General features: G+C 35.2%; 3 protein-coding genes across 3 annotated transcripts; all 3 read right to left on the bottom strand.

Moving 5' to 3' along the window:
• Positions 1 to 1187: 1187 nt before the first annotated feature.
• On the bottom strand, positions 1188 to 3105 carry LOC111275821 (uncharacterized). The gene is made up of 3 exons (XM_022861363.2): positions 2967 to 3105; positions 2024 to 2200; positions 1188 to 1568 (listed from the first exon to the last, which is right to left on the bottom strand). Exons 1-3 carry the CDS (start codon positions 3030 to 3032, stop codon positions 1359 to 1361), a joined length of 453 nt encoding a protein of 150 aa, XP_022717098.1. The 5' UTR covers positions 3033 to 3105; the 3' UTR covers positions 1188 to 1358.
• LOC111275810 (disease resistance protein RPM1-like) lies at positions 2966 to 9937 on the bottom strand. Its single transcript, XM_022861340.2, has 2 exons — positions 4242 to 9937; positions 2966 to 4100 (listed from the first exon to the last, which is right to left on the bottom strand). The coding sequence occupies exon 1, from the start codon at positions 9773 to 9775 to the stop codon at positions 6938 to 6940; it is 2838 nt and encodes a 945-aa protein (XP_022717075.1). The 5' UTR covers positions 9776 to 9937; the 3' UTR covers positions 2966 to 4100; positions 4242 to 6937.
• A 3574-nt stretch (positions 9938 to 13511) lies between these two features.
• Positions 13512 to 16630, bottom strand: LOC111275804 (disease resistance protein RPM1-like). Its single transcript, XM_022861315.2, has one exon. It carries the CDS (start codon positions 16496 to 16498, stop codon positions 13655 to 13657), a length of 2844 nt encoding a protein of 947 aa, XP_022717050.1. The 5' UTR covers positions 16499 to 16630; the 3' UTR covers positions 13512 to 13654.
• Positions 16631 to 16798: the final 168 nt, after the last annotated feature.

Genomic DNA, 16798 nt, shown 5'->3' with positions numbered 1-16798 from the left:
TGTTTTTTAAGGTCTAGAATTTGATTCATATGAGTGAACCATCCAATCCAAATAATATGTAGTTTTTTTAATAAAATAAATCACAATTTAAAAATAAAAAAAAATTATGTATGCTAAACTTTAAATCCGTTATCTATTAAATGTAATATTTTAAAATTAATTATATAAATTAATTATTAAAAAACAATTTTTTTTCTTTCCAATCATGGATTTTATGCTTCTTTCTTTGTTTATATTGGGGAGGATAGGAATATGATCCTTTTATGTAAAGAAAATAAAACCCAAAGCTAAGAAATAAGATGTAGTAGCATGAAAATGTCAATAATAAATCTATTGCTTTTGTTTTTTGTTTTTTTTTACTACTATTTCATTGACTAGTAGCAGATGTTGGCCTTAATTTTACAGTTGTTTACCAGCCAAGGCAATCTAAACTCTATAAAGGCAGAAAGGTTCATTATTTGGAACGACCAAAAATGAAGTAAAAATAAAAAATTTCGATTATAAATATAGAGTACACGAGAGTGTTTCTTTATCAAACTAAAATTGTTATTTTGTTTTAGATTTTGATACATTTAGAATAAAATACAAATATTTGTTACATAGATATAGTTTTTTGTGGAATTTATTTATTTAAATTATTTGAATTACTGCATTTTTAATGTTGCTGTGTCTATGTTCTTGAAATTGAGGCCCCAGATTTTGTTATGATATTTTCTATTTGGAGCTTTTCGAGAAAGCCAGAAAATGGTCCAACAAAGATTTTGTCCAAGCGCAATGATTTATATTATTTGGCCCTTTTTTGCCCAAAGCTGAGATTCAATGCCTTGTTTTGACAACAACGACCCATCCAGCCACTGCCACCGGAGTTGGTGTACTTGTTCAAGACAATCATGTTGCAAAGTCACATTAGATGCAGCAGAGGGAGCAGCGGATGAATCATGGACGCTTTCGTGGCATTTACAAGTCAGAACCACCTTCTCAACCCAATTGTTAAGCACCGACTTCAGCCTTCTCCAGGAGCCCGTATGGTTTCCTGTCAACTGTTGTTACATTAAGTAATAGTTTCTCAGCCTTTTTTTGTCTTTAATTATATTGCTGTTATAGAATAGCAGTCAGTCCCAATAAATCCATAGCTAAGGTGTTAAAACAAATGATCAAGATTTCATCCAGTAAAAATATGGATGAGATGGATTTAAACTTGGATATGATTTATTAGATATATATACGTGAGAGGTTAACATTTCCATTCCATGATCTATATTTTCAACCAAACAGGTGGCAAAAAAATAAAATACACTTTGAACTTATGTATGCAAATTATTCCAAGTTGAACTCTAACCAAGATTTAATACCAGGCTTCAGATCCCAGATGCATTACATTCTTTGAGGAGATTTAATAAATCATGTTCTGGGGCACTTATAGATGGTAAAATCATGCGATTAGAGTGGGTTGGTCGGGTTTTCATTCCAGTAGCTTCGGATTCAAGGGTGCCTCCATCCTTCATAACGGGCAAGTCAGCTCTCCTTCTTGCGTTGGCTGATACTCGTTCCTTCCAGATTCTTCCATCCTGTTGACACAGGAAATGAAACTAATTTAAAACCCTGACAATTAATGATAAGTTCATAAGAAATGGTTTGTACAATTCCAGACCACCAACATGAAAAATGAATGAACATGTCAACAATCATTAGCTTTGAGAACCAACATGGTCACTTCATTATACAACCAATCATACCAGAAAATAATAACCTATGAAGAATATGAATCTCATTAACTGGAATAAGCTTCTTTTATCATAGGACTACATAATAGTAACCCCTACCTTAAGATGCAGTCCAAAAGAACCATTTTCCTCGTGTCGCCATCTATAGCAGTTACATTAATAGGTATTTAAGCCATATTTTGATATGAATTGAGAATAAAGTTCAATTATCTCATAACTTTATTTCCTAAACTAGTGCAATCTGTTGTAAAGAACACGGTTATGAACCTAGAAACAAAAGACAAGTTTCAGAGGCTAACATTTAGAATTGAAGGTTCAGGTAGGGGGCATTGAATTGGTCGGTCATTGTCCAAAGGCTCAATTGGATGTTCGACTGGCTTAAACTCAACTGCTACTTCAATTCCATGAGCGGTAGCAGTAGCAGCAGCAGCTGTACCTGCAACATCGGAATTTGGGGGCAAAACTTCCCTTTCTTCCTGCACCACAAATAGGAACTCATTTGTCGTATGCAACGAGAAGTTAACAACTCAAATCCCATTAGAAGTGCAAAAGCAAAAACAAAAACAAACATCAAGGTTTGGAAAGCTTAAGCATACTAATGAGAGGAAAAGAAAGTGGGAAAAACAATTCAGGGTTAATACTAGTAGTAGTAGAAGCAGGGTACTTGGACGGAAACAAGTTTCAACACAATAATTGTGCAAAAACAAGAAATTCAGGCAACATGAATTCCGACTGCAATAGCAGACCTTTGTCTAAAAGGGACTCTGAATTGAATATCCAAAGAAACAACAACCCAAAAGCATACAAGGATAAACCAGCATCTATAATTTCATACACTATCAAATAAAATAGATTATTAATCAGGAAATCCGGGTTTAGAATTAAGGCAACTAAATTACCTATTTGAAAAAGAAATGGTGAAAGTTCAAAGCATATTGATAGTCAGATCACAAGATAATGGCATGATATCCCAAAGTACATCAACCAATTCCAACATAAACAAGAATATGCTTAACGGCAAACTTCTGAAAACAAATATTTCGACCAAATCAAAGCATAGGAAACAAGAAACTAAAGACGATTCAAAATCAGACCTTATAAACAGGTCAACAAAGAAAAATCAATCAACTAATCCAAAAAAAAGACCCAACAAAACATACAAAAAATAAAAATTTAGATTCACATGTTACAGATTCCACACAAATAAATCTCTAAGAAAAGAAACAGAAAAAGGATTCTTACAAGAGCACTCTGGGAACGTCGATGGCCAGTCTTTCCAACAGAAAATCTGGAAAAAATACCAACCATGTTTTTCCTTATTGGAACTCTAATTCAGACAAAAGGGCCCTCCGATCTTAGATTCTTTCTAGATAATAAAATAGTCAACTGAGAACCAGAGTTATTTACTGCAAACACAAATTCTGATGTTACGGTTTATCTCTCTACAGCTAAGTATAAAGAGAGAGAAAGAGGGAGAAGATGAGAAGGTTGGGGGCTTTCGGTTAGGCTTAGCTTAGTTTTAGTTTGCTTTGCGTAATGGGTTTTGTCTGTTTAGATTCTGTCTTTTTTTTTTTTAGTTCTTTTTAATGCGGAAAACAACTCGAAAAAGCATTTACTACTACTATTTGTTGGTTTTCAATTTTTTACTCTATGTGGGAGTCAAAGAAGACAAGCTGTTAATGAAGAAAAGAAAAGGAAGGACATTTTAGAGAATCCATGTAAAAGAGGACAAGAAAGAGGCAACTGGCAAGTGGAGTTTCCAAACTGTTGAGTTGAGTGAGATCACAACACAAAACTTACCAAAATGGTCGGCAAAGCCCGGAGGTTGGTTCCAATGGTTGGCTGGCTTTGAGAGACAGTAACGTTGCTGTGGAGTCCCACTCACAACCTATCTAGCTGGGAACTTCAACGACTTATACGCGCTGTTAACATGCGTGAACATCATCTCTTCTTTCTAAACTGATTTTCTCTTTAAAAATTAATTTTAAATTCATTATTAGCGGGGGTAAGTACACTTTTTGAAGAGAATTTTCTAGTGCGGTTCGAACATCAGTTCTAACTTCCAACCCCACAATCATTAGGCATGAAATAAAAGCTAATTTAACTCAATTAAGCCTTAATTATCCGAACGAATTAGGATTGATTATAGGAATCATTTTTCTCAATCCTGCTTGCTTTGGTGTGGATTCTCTGAAAGATCTAAAGATGACAAATCCGTCTCTCTGCATTCAATCCATGTCTCTCTTTGCTCTTTCTACTGGAACAAATCAGTCCAAATTACCAGGGATTCACACGTCCATGTTCCACATGATCAAACCTAGCTGGCTGTCCTCTAAGTTGGTCCTCAATTAGATCCATGTCCACCACTTTGTATTTCTGTCATGAATCAGAACAAAAGAAACTAACTCAAACAAGCATTTATATTTAAAGTAATGATAGAAGTAGAACACAAGCTAAACAGCAGTGAGCAGTATCATATATATGAAGTGAAAAGATGCAACGGAGCTATGATCAAACCTGAAATTACGCATGGCCAACCTGCGTGAAAAGATGCACTCTTGAGTTCTTGACGACTTGGCAGCATTTCATAATCTGGAGAAACTCAGTGTCAAAGTGAACAATGACAATTTCTAAACAAATGAAGAGGGAGACGTTCTCTTCAAGTTTATGGCGCTTCAGAAATTGAAAATAGCATGGAAACAGGGAAGTGAAACGGTAAAACGAGGGGCAACAAAAGCCTAGTAAAAGTGGACCTCCAATTGTTTCCCAACCACCAACTTGGTTATTCCCCGAAAATTTTACACGCCTCAAGCGTCTCTATATTAGTCGTGGAGGACTGATCAGTAACCTGGGTGAAAGTTCGATGGTTAACAAGAAGTGAAAGGTGAAGATTTACGTTTCAAGTACTTTGTCTTATATAAAGAGGAACTGGAAAGAACTTCAGTCATAATTTCCATAACTGAACTATTTGGAGAAATTCAAATGCCCTCGAATCACATTCTACCCATAAGATGCAAGTGTAGTGTGGATGTTGAACCAACCTTGAAAAATTGCAATTGAATTCAAGAACTTGCCAGACATGGCATGATACATGAATTCACTTACAGATTAATTATCAATCTCATTCATTATTGCTATTGGAAAAATATTGTATTTCATTTACTTGTTACTCAAAATTCATTAATTTTATTTATATTTGCTTTCTTTCTTTAGACAACTGATACAGAGTGCACATATATATAATATTAAATATTAAAAGAAAATTTAACATTATTGCCATGAGTTTCTTTATTTTCTTTCTGTTCTCCACTTGTATTTTCTTCTTCTTCTCTTTATTCTTTCCATTCTTTAGCTTTCATATTTTATTCTTTCACTTTTTTTTTTTTTTTGTATACTTCTTGTTCTTTTAACCTCTCTTCTCTCTTTCTTTTACTTTTCCTTTCATTTATTCGTTCCTCCAAACTTTTCTTTCATATATCCTCCTATTATGTTTACTTCTTTTTAAATGTTGAAATATTATTTTTTATACTTAATACTTTTTCATTTATATTTTTCTTTTCTATATCTTTCAATTTTCACTCTATTTTTTAATTATTTAAAATTTTCCTTTTCCTTTTCTTAACTGAAACCTTTTCTTCTTGATCACACTGTTTTCTTCCTTTAATTTTCTTCTACATATATTTTACTTCATATTTTTGCAGAAGGAGCTGGGACGCGTTTCAAAGCAGCTTGCGGACCTGGTACGTGTATTTCATTATTGATATTTTGAGTGAATATGATCCGAATTTGTGCGCATGCCAAATATCATAAATCTAGAAGCAATTGTTACAATACCGATGAAATAAAGTATTGGTGGAAATTTTGTCTGGTAAAGTCTTAACTTGTTTGGGATTGGGTTTTAGGGAGGCCATTGAGGTGAATAATTTTTGCATGCTATAGGTGTTTCTTTTTATCCATTTAGGACCATGAGTGTTCAGAACTTAAGAAGAGAGAAACAAGGAGCATCAGCTTACTTTTACATGGTTCGAGGACTGCAAACTTATGAGTAGAATTGTTCTCTCTCTCTCTCTCTCTCTCTCTCTCTGTTGACCTCATCTGGAAAATCCGGCTTTGAAATACTAGTGAATGACAAGCTATCCAGAGAAGCAAATTTTCTGACACTGATTCTGCAATTATTGGCATCAGAGATAGATTTAAAGACTTAGAAGCAGCCGTGGATGCTGAGTCAGGTGAAACCTTTAGAGAAAGGTAAGTGATGGCTCTGGATGTGTTTGTGCCTGATGGTTGATGTTACTTTCATTGTTTTATGATGCTTGGAATTGCCTGCATTCAATGCCCTGTTTACATTTTCCCAAACTTAAATGATGCTTCCGTTGCATCGACTCTAATAAGGTAGCAATGGCATGGTCAGTTACGGATTTATTTGGTATTATTATTACATATTTATTTAGTTGGAACTTTTGTTTCAAATTAAGCCCTTTGTTTTCATTAAAAATAAGGAAATTATTCCCCAACTTTGAGTCGCACTCTTTAACTCTCTGCCATCAGCACTGAAAATCTTTGGTGTTCTACTTTTATGTTTTCTCTATCTTAAACACTGTTTGCTCATCTTATAGGTCCTTTTTGCATGCAGGACGTTATGCCACTGTCTTGAGATTGTTAAACAACAGCAGGGATATGGTCAGTTTAACGGTTGATGTTTCCAACAGGTTGTCCAGAGATGAACGGAAACTAAGGCAAATTGACAGCATAACTAAGCAGATGAGACAACTTGAAATTGTTGACTTGGGACGAATATTCAAGAGCAGGATTTCTACTTATCTAGGAGAATAACTGGCTCGTGGTGCAGTAAAAATTAGAATCTGTAAATTGTCTGATACATAGCTCCTTTCCAATTATGGCATTTTTCACAGAGAAAGCAACCAAGGTTTTGGCAGCGTTGGAAACTGGAAATGAGGCGTCAGATCTCTATATGCCTTATCTCATCAATTTTGAAGCACAATTAGCTGATTCTTAACTTCATACAATCGTCATCAATTTTTCATCTTTGAGTTGGTTTCAAATACAATGCATCATACCAAGCCATGATGACAACAATATATCATCTTACCAAGACAATTGGCAAAGACAGGAATAAGTCTGTAATCTACATTATACCCAAAATTTTACATAAACAAACAGAAATGAGGAGTTACAAACTGGCTATCAAGAAATTATTTAAAACGATTTTGAAGCTTTTCGTTAATATTGTTAGTGTTGTGCTCTTTCTCACCTGAATCTATAGGATAGACCTCCCATTCTCCATTTCTCCAGTAGGTATAATAAACTTCTGGAATGTTTGCAACTTTTGAATAATCTCCACCTTGTGCATCAGGACGAAGGTTCATAATCAATTCCTCGGGCATATCGAAAAATTCAAGCACTTTTAACTTGGTCAGATATTCAATCCCTAATGGCACCCTCTCCAGCAATTTACAACGTTGGATGCTGAGATTTTCAAGACAAGGCATTGCTCCTTTTTCCACTTCTATGTACTTGAGTCCTTCAAACTTATCTATGCCTAGATGTTCAAGCTTCTTAAAACCGCCAGCCTTAAAACTTAAAGTGTCTCCTTCCGTAGCTTGCAGCAGTTCAAGATGAATAAGATTGGGCAAGTTTTGAAGAGATTCAAATGCATCATCTGGCAGCCTGCTCCATTTAAGATATACTACCGCCAGGCTTTCAAGAGAAGGTATCCATTCTGGTAACTTTTCTAATCGCCCATATAAGTATAGCCTTTGAAGAAATTCAGGCGGAGAAGAAAGACATTGCAGATCAATGAACCCATCCTTCACTGATGAAACGATAGACAATGCACGAAGATTGATCAGCTTTTCAATGGATGAGCACAAAAGCCTTCCATCTTCTTTTCTCAAGTTTGCAATGCCGAGTCTTCGAAGTTGCGTTAATTTTCCTAGCTCTATAATAAGTGCATTATCATGGTTTACCTCCATAAAACAGAGTTTTTGAAGGGATTGTAGAGTCCCTATACCTGACAAAGCCTTAAAACCATATTTGGAGTGAAAGCGTGAATACGAGGTGAACTCATAACGATATACCAGAAGATGACGAAGTCGTCGGAGCTTCAGGATCTCAACTGGCAATTCAGCAACTTGGGAATGTTTAAGATCCAATGTCTCCAAGTCCTGAAGCTTCCCTATAGAGCTTGGAATTGTCTTGATTTTGGTATCTCTCAAGCTAAGATACCTCAAAAGTCTCAAGTTAATAACTTCCTCCGGAAATGTCTGTATAGGTACACCTCGCAAGTCTAACACCTTAAGCAGCCTACAGGTATTAGGAATCAATAATGTATTTGTCGATGAACAGGAAAGTGGATCGCCCATCCCAAACATGAACAAGGAGCGTAAATGAGAAACATTCTTATCATGTTGTGCATTTGGGAATGTATTATGCATTGCCAGGCGACGAACCTTGTCAGACCATGTTGCGTTTTGGTCTTTAACTACTGCAACAAAGTTCTGATCCCTAGCATTTGAAATGATGATTTCTCGCAGGAGGTCGTGAATGCGGCATGTTCTGACCCTACCATCATTTGCTGTCCCTGCTACTTGTATCATGCTTCTATTCAGGAGCTCATCAAGGTAGTCCTCAGCAACTTCTTCTTGTGTCTTTCCTTCTTTGACTTCAACAAACCCTTCAGCTATCCACAATCTAATCAGTCTCATTTTCTCAATCAGATGGTACTCAGGGAAGAGACATAAATACAAGAAACAAGATTTCAAGTGGTATGGCAAATCATTAAAACTCAGCAAAAGCACTTCTTTGAAATTGATGAGTTTGCTGTTGTCCTCAATTTCAGCACCAAGGCTGCGATAAACAGTCTCCCATTCGGCGACTGTACGTCTTTTTGTAGCCAAAACACCACTGATGGCTACAATTGCAAGTGGCAGTCCCTCACACTTCTCCAAAATACGTCTAGAATGTTTCTCCAATTCAGGAGGACATGGGCTCCGCCGGAAACATTTCTTACAGAAAAGATCCCAGGACTCGTCCGGAGATAAGGGCTTTACATAGAAGGCCTTATCTTCAGATTCTATGCAGGACGTAGATGCTACTTCAGAATTTCGCGTTGTGAGCAACACACGACTGCCACGACCATTGTTAGCTAATGCGTAATCTACCACTGCCCACTCATTAATGTGCCATACATCATCTAAAACAATCAAGTACCTTCTTTGCTGCAGGAAGGCCTTGATTACCATTTTCAGCAAAGTCGCATCCATGTCATCCACACCTTGAGGAACTGGCCTCCTGATTGCATCAAAGAGATGCCGTACCATATTTCTTAGGAGCTCCTCAATCTTGAGAGGATGAGATATAGTAAACCAAACATGTACAGCAAAATGTTTCTTCACCTTTGCATTGTCATAGACTTGCTTCACCAAGGTAGTTTTGCCCGAACCTCCCATCCCAACCACTGAAACCACCTTGCGCCCAGAGTTTCCCTCAACCAACCAATTGATCAGTTGCGTTTTGGGCTCGTCAATACCTACCAAGTCAACGCTGTCTAGAAGGAGGGCATCCCCTCTTCTGTCCAGCCATGGATTAACTGCAGCAGTGGAGCTTGGGCCTTGCTCATTTGTACCATTGTTGTCATAGTTTGGACGCCTGGCAGATATGTTGCTGATTCTGGATTTGATGCCACGTATCTTGGAAACAATCCCGTGCTGAGCTTTCAAATTTTTTGTAAAGCACCAAACATTGTATAGAACAGCACCAATCCCTTGCGTATGATCATTGACAACGTCAAGCCTGTATTCATCCAGGATATCTTCTGTGTCGTAAGCGACCTCTCTTACTTGCCGAACCCAGAACTTGAGTTCTTGGTTACTCTCCCCCACCGAGTCTGCTACTCTCAGGACTGCCTTCATGCTCTGCAACTCGTCCTTGATGTACTCCAAATCTTCTGGAATCCCTCGCAAAAGTTCAACCTCATTCTGCAGAAAAGATGCGAGTTTTTCAAGAAGAAAGGACACTGCAATTTCGGCCATTGTCAATTTGTATAGATTAGTTTTTGCGCCTTCGGAAAAAAGCAAAAAAAAGGCATCGGTCAATCGTGTTTTTTATGAGCTCAAAACCCTGTAATTTATAGGAAAAGTTTGACTTGGCATCTGGTTTGTTCACGTCATTGAAATCGTCAATTGACGGTGACTTCTACACCAAGGAAAAAATATATATATATATATATATATTTATAGATATTCAAACCTATAGGCATGCTTGGACCATTTGTTTTCGTGTATCGATTTCGGACGTTACTGCCAATTTCGTTGCAGATACTGAGAATTGAGAAATAGTTACGCATCCACTCAAATCCTTGATTTTTTGCTCTATCCATTGCTTGTGTGGTACAATTCAATGCAGATAGGCCGGCTAGGAAAGGAACATAAAAGGTTCAGCAACCAGCCGACCACTCACTTATCGATCGGCCAATATCTTCTTCACTCATTGGTTAATGGGACCGCTCCATGCGTTAATTGGCCCAAACCTAAAATTTGGTTAAGTCTGCGGCCTGGGGCTTTGGGGTTATTAACTTTCATCTTTCTCTATTTTGTCCACTTTTGTTTTTTTGTTTTATTTTTTTTCACTAATAACCTTTATAGCTTTATCTCATTCAGGTCGGGTCCCATCCAATTTGGTTGTCCAAATCCTCCTCTCGTTGCTCCTATTATTTTATCCATTAATGGCTGGCAATATTATGTTGACATCGGCACAAAATTTACATAAAATTATTTAAGTGAAATTTATAATTTTTTTTAAAAAATAATTTAACAAAAAATTATAATAAAAATGTAAATTAACAAATTAATAAAATTTAATATAAAAATCAATAATATGTTAAAAAATAATTTAAAAAATAATTTATAATTTATATTCGATTAATATTTATTTAATATTAAAAATTTTGTTATATTTTTATTAAAAACATTTATTTAAAAATATATATTAAAATTTATTTTTTTTTAATTTTACATAATTTATATAATAAAATTTTTTATTTTTAATTTTAGTTTTAATTTAATTGTTTTTAATAAAAAATTTCATAAATTTTATTTAAAAATTTTTATATAAATCTTTCCCGTTGGCATCAACATGTTAGCAAATTTTTCTCGGAAAACAACTCAGAAACTTCGCATACAAGATTTATTCGGCGCTTTGCTTAACCTGCCCACCAACTCTGACAAGTAAAATCTCCTTAGCCAAAACGATATACACGTAATTTTCAAATCTAAAATACAAAGAAGAAAATGCCATTGCTGTCAGTCTGTCACTGGCTCACGTCCTTTCAAAATTTTAATAAGCCACAATATTCAATGATAGCTACCTGTGTCTTATCTGTCATGCGGGCTTGGTATTAAAAATGAATTTAAGAAAAAATCTTAAAACGTCTGACTTGGAACAGTAGTGAACTAACTTGTGATAACAGTATATTTTTCTTTGTCAACATTTCCCAATTTACGTTACCTTTCATGGTCACAAACCTAATGGTTTTTTTTTTGTTTTTTTTTTTTTTTGATAGAATCGTAAACCTAATGATTAAATATACAAAACCAAAATTATAGCTTTTCTTATTCAGGAAATGACAATCCGATAATCACAATAATATTTTTTAATTTTGTATACAAAATACTAACATTAATTTAACTTTCATTAATACCAAATCTAGTTCTAGATCAGTTCCAAACTCAATTCTAACTTTTATATAATAATGAACGTCTCTTTGTTTATCACTTAAGTTTTCGTAAATGTTTAGTATTTAATTTAAAATTAATTAATTAAAATAAAAAAATTTAATTTAAATATAAAATTATAAAAAATTAAAATTTTATTAAATATAAAATAACTCACTTTATTAAATTTTTATCATGTATAAATAAAAATAAAAAAAATTTACTTGTGATAAATTAAATCAATTGATTAAAAATTGAAAGATTCAACTTAAATATAATATTATAAAAAATTAAAAATTTATTAGATATATGATAATTTATTTTAATAAATCTACATCATGTGTAAATAAAAATAAAAAAAATTACTAATTTTAAATTAAATCTTTTTATTTATTGATTTTAAGTTAGACATTCCGTTTTAACTTCTACGGTTAAAATTTTGAGAAAAAAAGTGATAATTAACAGGATATGGATCAGATTTTTTTTAAATGAAAATTCATTTGGTCAACTTGCCCATTCTTCAAGCAAAGCAGAAGAACTTGTAAATTAAAAAAAAAAAAAAAAAAAAAAAAAGGGGGAAGAAATCGCTGAAAGAATCTAAACTCTGTCATGTTCCTGTGTATATGTATGTATTGGCATTTGACATGTTTTAGAGTTTTGAAGTCCTCTTGTTTTGAGGTGTTAAGAGTGATTGATTAATTTTAAATTAAATTATTTTAAATTAAATTATTTTATTTTATTTTTTTTAATTGAATTAATTTTTTAATTTTAAAAATTAATTAAATTATATTGTATTTAAAATTTTTAATGTCTTATATTTGAAACAATTAAATAAATAAAATAAAATAATTTAATAAAAATATTGAAATATCAAAATATTAAATTAAAAACTTTAATAATTTAAAATAAAATAATTAATTTCATCTATTTTTAGTTTTATATATAGGTTTTGTTATATTTCAATTAAAATTTTGATTAACTAAATTTAGAATCTGAATTAATTTAAAATAAAAAAAATTTCTAAATTATTTTTAATAACCTATCGAAATTAGTTTAATTATTAATTAATTAATCAAATTAAATTAGTTTGATTAATTAACATGTCTTTTTCCATATTATTATTTATCAATTACAATTACTATGATGAACAATTTCCATTTTCCGGCAAAGGCTTTTGGGCAATTTGAGAAAATCAAACCAACAGGCGGAGATCCACTTGCTTCGCTTTGACGGGTTCGTGGGCCATTAATTGTCCATTGCATCTTCTAAAAGAACCAAACATCCATTGGCAATGGGCTTCCCTGTTCTCAAGCCTGTCATTTAAATGAAGGAACATAAAAGAAGCCCAACCTCAATTCTGCTTAAGTAAGCCCATAAATCACAAAACATATCAAATTCAATGAAAATTAAACTGCACAAAAGGGCCAGAAATTTACATCATGAATAAGAAGGATGGTATCTTTTGGACAAAAAAATTCACTTCATAGTTTGAAAAAGAAGTCTTATGATGTCAGAATTTTAATCTAATGACTGAAGAGATTTTGTGATGATATTGTGATCTTGATTTCTGAGTGAGAATCTCTTTTTTTTATTTTTTTTTAAGAAAAATTTGAAAATCGGTAAGTTATTCAATTTTTAAGTTAGAATAAAATATATCGTACTTGATAGTCTTAGACGATTGTAAATTTTCAAATCAAAATAAAATGTATTGTACCTTACAACTTAAAACATATGATCATAAATCATGCATACGAAATGATTTTAATAAATGATCACCAACAAGATTCGAATTCAAAACTTTTTCATCGGATAAAATGATCTCAACCGATTATTAAATCATTCACTTATTAGTCTCTTTTCGTTTACTTGCTATACCCTCCCCTTGAACCAAAAAAGAGACAAACACACATTCACCCACCAAAGCAAAAAGCTTAAGACTAAGAAGAACCATGCATCAAAGGCTCGAAGTTAAAACTGACTTGCTATTACATACAGTCACATCCTTACAGTGTCTTTTTCTTTGTTTTATTTTTTTCACAAAGAAAGTACTTTTACAGCTATATTCATTTCTTTACACATATTTATGCAAGTTAGAGCTAAAAGTGACTATTTTTACAATGATTCACAAATGCAATAATATACAATGAACATTTAATTTAGTGCTAACTATATACAAAATCAATGGTGCAAAGAGAGGTTTCATTTCCAACGTGCCTGAAGATCCTGGCTACTTATGACAGTGTTGGGGCAAGGAGAGCTCTCTCCTTCAATAAAACTCTCCAGGGAATAGACCTCCCAAGCTCCATCCCTCCAGTAAGTAGAGTATACCTCAGGGATGTGAGCAACTCTCCAGTAATCTTCACCGTGTTCATCCTGGCGAAGGGACCTGATTAATTCATGAGGCATGTCAAAAAATTCAAGCACATTCAGCTTTGTCATATGTTCAATACCCAGGGGTACCTTCTCCATGGATTTACATCGCTGAATGCTTAGCTTTTCTAGACAAGGCATTGCCCCCTCCTGGATCTGCACCCATTTGAGTTCGTCAAAGTTATCAAGACCGAGACGCTTCAGCTTTTTAAATCCTCCAGCCTTGAAGCAGAGTGTGTCTCCTTCATAAACCTGTACTAATTCAAGATGAACAAGATTCGGAAGATTTTGAAGAGATGCGAATGGATCTTCCATTAAGCCGCTCCATTTTAGGTATAATTTCTCCAGGCTATGAAGATAACGGATCCAATGTGGCATGGTCTCCAATCTGCCTCTCAAGTACAGCCGCTGAAGCAATGGAGGAGGAGAAATAAGGTGTTGAATATCGATGATCTCATCTTCTTCTATTGATATAACAGATAAAGCACGAAGATGCGTCAGCTTTTCGATAGACAAGCACAATTTCTTCCCATCTTCCCTCCTCAACTTTGTAATGCCTAGTCTCCTCAACTGAGCGAGTCTCCCCAACTCTACCAATATGCCATTTTCTAGGTCTACCTCTACAAAACACAGCTTTTGAAGGGATTGCAAGTCTCCTATTTTCTCTAGAGCTTTAAACCCATATTTTGAGTGGAAGTAATCATAAGACTCAAACTCGTACCGGTAGACTAGAAGATGGCGAAGGCGTTGGAGCTGTAGGACCTCAACTGGCAATTCCGTAACGTCGGAATGTTTAAGATCTAAGGTTTCAAGGCTCTGAAGCTTCCCTATAAACCTTGGAACAACTGTCACCTTGGTTCCCCTTAAGCTCAAATACTTTAAATAATACATGTTGACAACATCAATTGGAAACTTTGTTAGAGGTGCAGCTTGCAAATCAAGCACTGCAAGTAGCCTAAAGCCTCCAGGAAACAATTTATGCAAGCATGGATTGTCTTCTACCCCAAACATGAAGAGAGAACGCAGTTGAGAAACAAACCTGTTTTGTGGTAGATTTTGCAGTGTATTGTGAATTGACAGGCGTCGAACTTTGTCGGGCCACATTGCATTTTGTTCTTTTGCTATGACAGCAAAGTTCTGTTCTCTAGACTTCAATATGATGATCTCTCGCAGAAGGTCATGAATGCGGCATGACTTGACCCTACCATCACTGGTTGTCCCTGCTACTTGGATCAAGCTTCTGTTTAGGAGCTCATTAAAGAAACCCTCTGCTACTTCTTCTTGTGTCTTTCCTTGTTTCACTTCAACAAACCCCTCTGCTGTCCACAGCCGTATCAGTTTCGTAAGGTCAATCGGACGATCCTCCGGAAAGATGCTCAAGTACAAGAAACATGATTTTAGATAGTATGGCAAATCATTGAAACTGAGCGACAGTACTTTCTTCAAATTCATAAGCTTATCATTGCCATCAATTTCAGCACCAAGACAACGACCAACCATTTCCCATTCATCTATTCTTTGCTTGTTTTTTGCAGCCAAAACACCACTGATTGCAACAATTGCAAGAGGCAGTCCCTCACACTTCTTCAAGATTTGCTTGCAAATTTCCTCTAAATGGGGAGGGCAATAGTTTCCACCGAAAGTTTTCCTACAAAATAACGTCCAGGACTCTTTAGGAGGCAAAGGCTTCAAATTGTACACTTCACCTTCAGATTCTATGCGGCAGGATAAGGCTAAGTCAGCATTTCGTGTGGTAAGCATCACTCGACTGCCACAATTATTAGAAGGCAAGGCAAATTTGATAGCATCCCACTCGTTAATGCGCCATACATCATCCAAAATAATTAGGTACCTTCTCTTCCGCAGCCAGTTTTTAATTAAGGTTTTGAGCTGACAGCTGCTCATACTATCCACTCCTTCAGGGACTGGTTTACTAATTACTCTGGAGAGTTGTTGAACCATGTCTTTAAGGAGACACTCCAACTTGAAAGATTGGGAAACCGTGATCCAAGCATGTATGGGGAAATGTTTCTTCACTTCTGCATCATCATAGATTTGCTTTGCCAAGGTCGTTTTCCCCAACCCTCCCATCCCTGTTAGTGAAATGACCTTTCGATCTGTGCCACCATCCACCAGCCATCCGATAAGCTTCTTTTTGCTCTCATCAATGCCAACTACATCAATTTTATCCAAAAGAAGGGCATCCCCTCGGCGGTCCTGCCATGTGTTTCCTACACCATTGGAGCTTGACCCTTCATCGGAACAGAATTTCTGACGAAGTCGACGGTGTCCTTTGCAAATGTCTCTTATTCTCGAGTTGATGCCTTTTATGTCTGAAGCAATTCGATAACGAGCTTTCATGTTCCTAACACAGCAAGACATCTTGTGAAGAAAACCAGAGAGACCCTCTCCATGATTATGTGTAAGGAGAAGCATGTATTCGTCGAGAATGTCCTCCATGTCATGAGCCACATCTCTTAATTGCTTAACCCATATCTTCACCTCATCATCCGTATCCTCCAATGCATCTGCCATCCTCAAAAAGGCCTTAATGCGCTCCATTTCTCCCCTTACATATGCAACATCTTCCCGACCCCCTCTCAGCATCTGCATCTCCTTTTCAAAGAAAGCTGCAAGCTTCTCCAGTACCAAGTTCACTGCAATCTCTGCCATTTCTCTCCACTAGAGTACTAAACTCATTGCACTCTTCTTCACCTTTTTCTCTTTTACTTTCTTGGGGCTGACTTGAAACTCCAATTTTGTTGTAAAGAGAAAGCTTTTCAATTCAAGGGGCTTTGAACAAGGCCCGAATGGCACCCTTATATAATTTTGTTATCCACATTGCACTTTCCTATCTCTGTCACCTCATGTCACTGCTGATGGTTGCTGGGCAATAACATGTCAAATGAGTTCTTTACTTGAGCAGTAAGAGTGTCCGAGTATCCACAAATTACAAAGTCGAATTTCCTTGTC

The sequence above is a fragment of the Durio zibethinus genome, chromosome 17 (assembly GCF_047325235.1).
Source record: "Durio zibethinus cultivar Kanyao isolate XHJ-2024 chromosome 17, ASM4732523v1, whole genome shotgun sequence".
Lineage (NCBI taxonomy): Eukaryota > Viridiplantae > Streptophyta > Magnoliopsida > Malvales > Malvaceae > Durio > Durio zibethinus.
The sequence above is the reverse complement of the archived record's forward strand: the minus strand, read 5'-3'. Positions and strand labels throughout refer to the sequence as shown.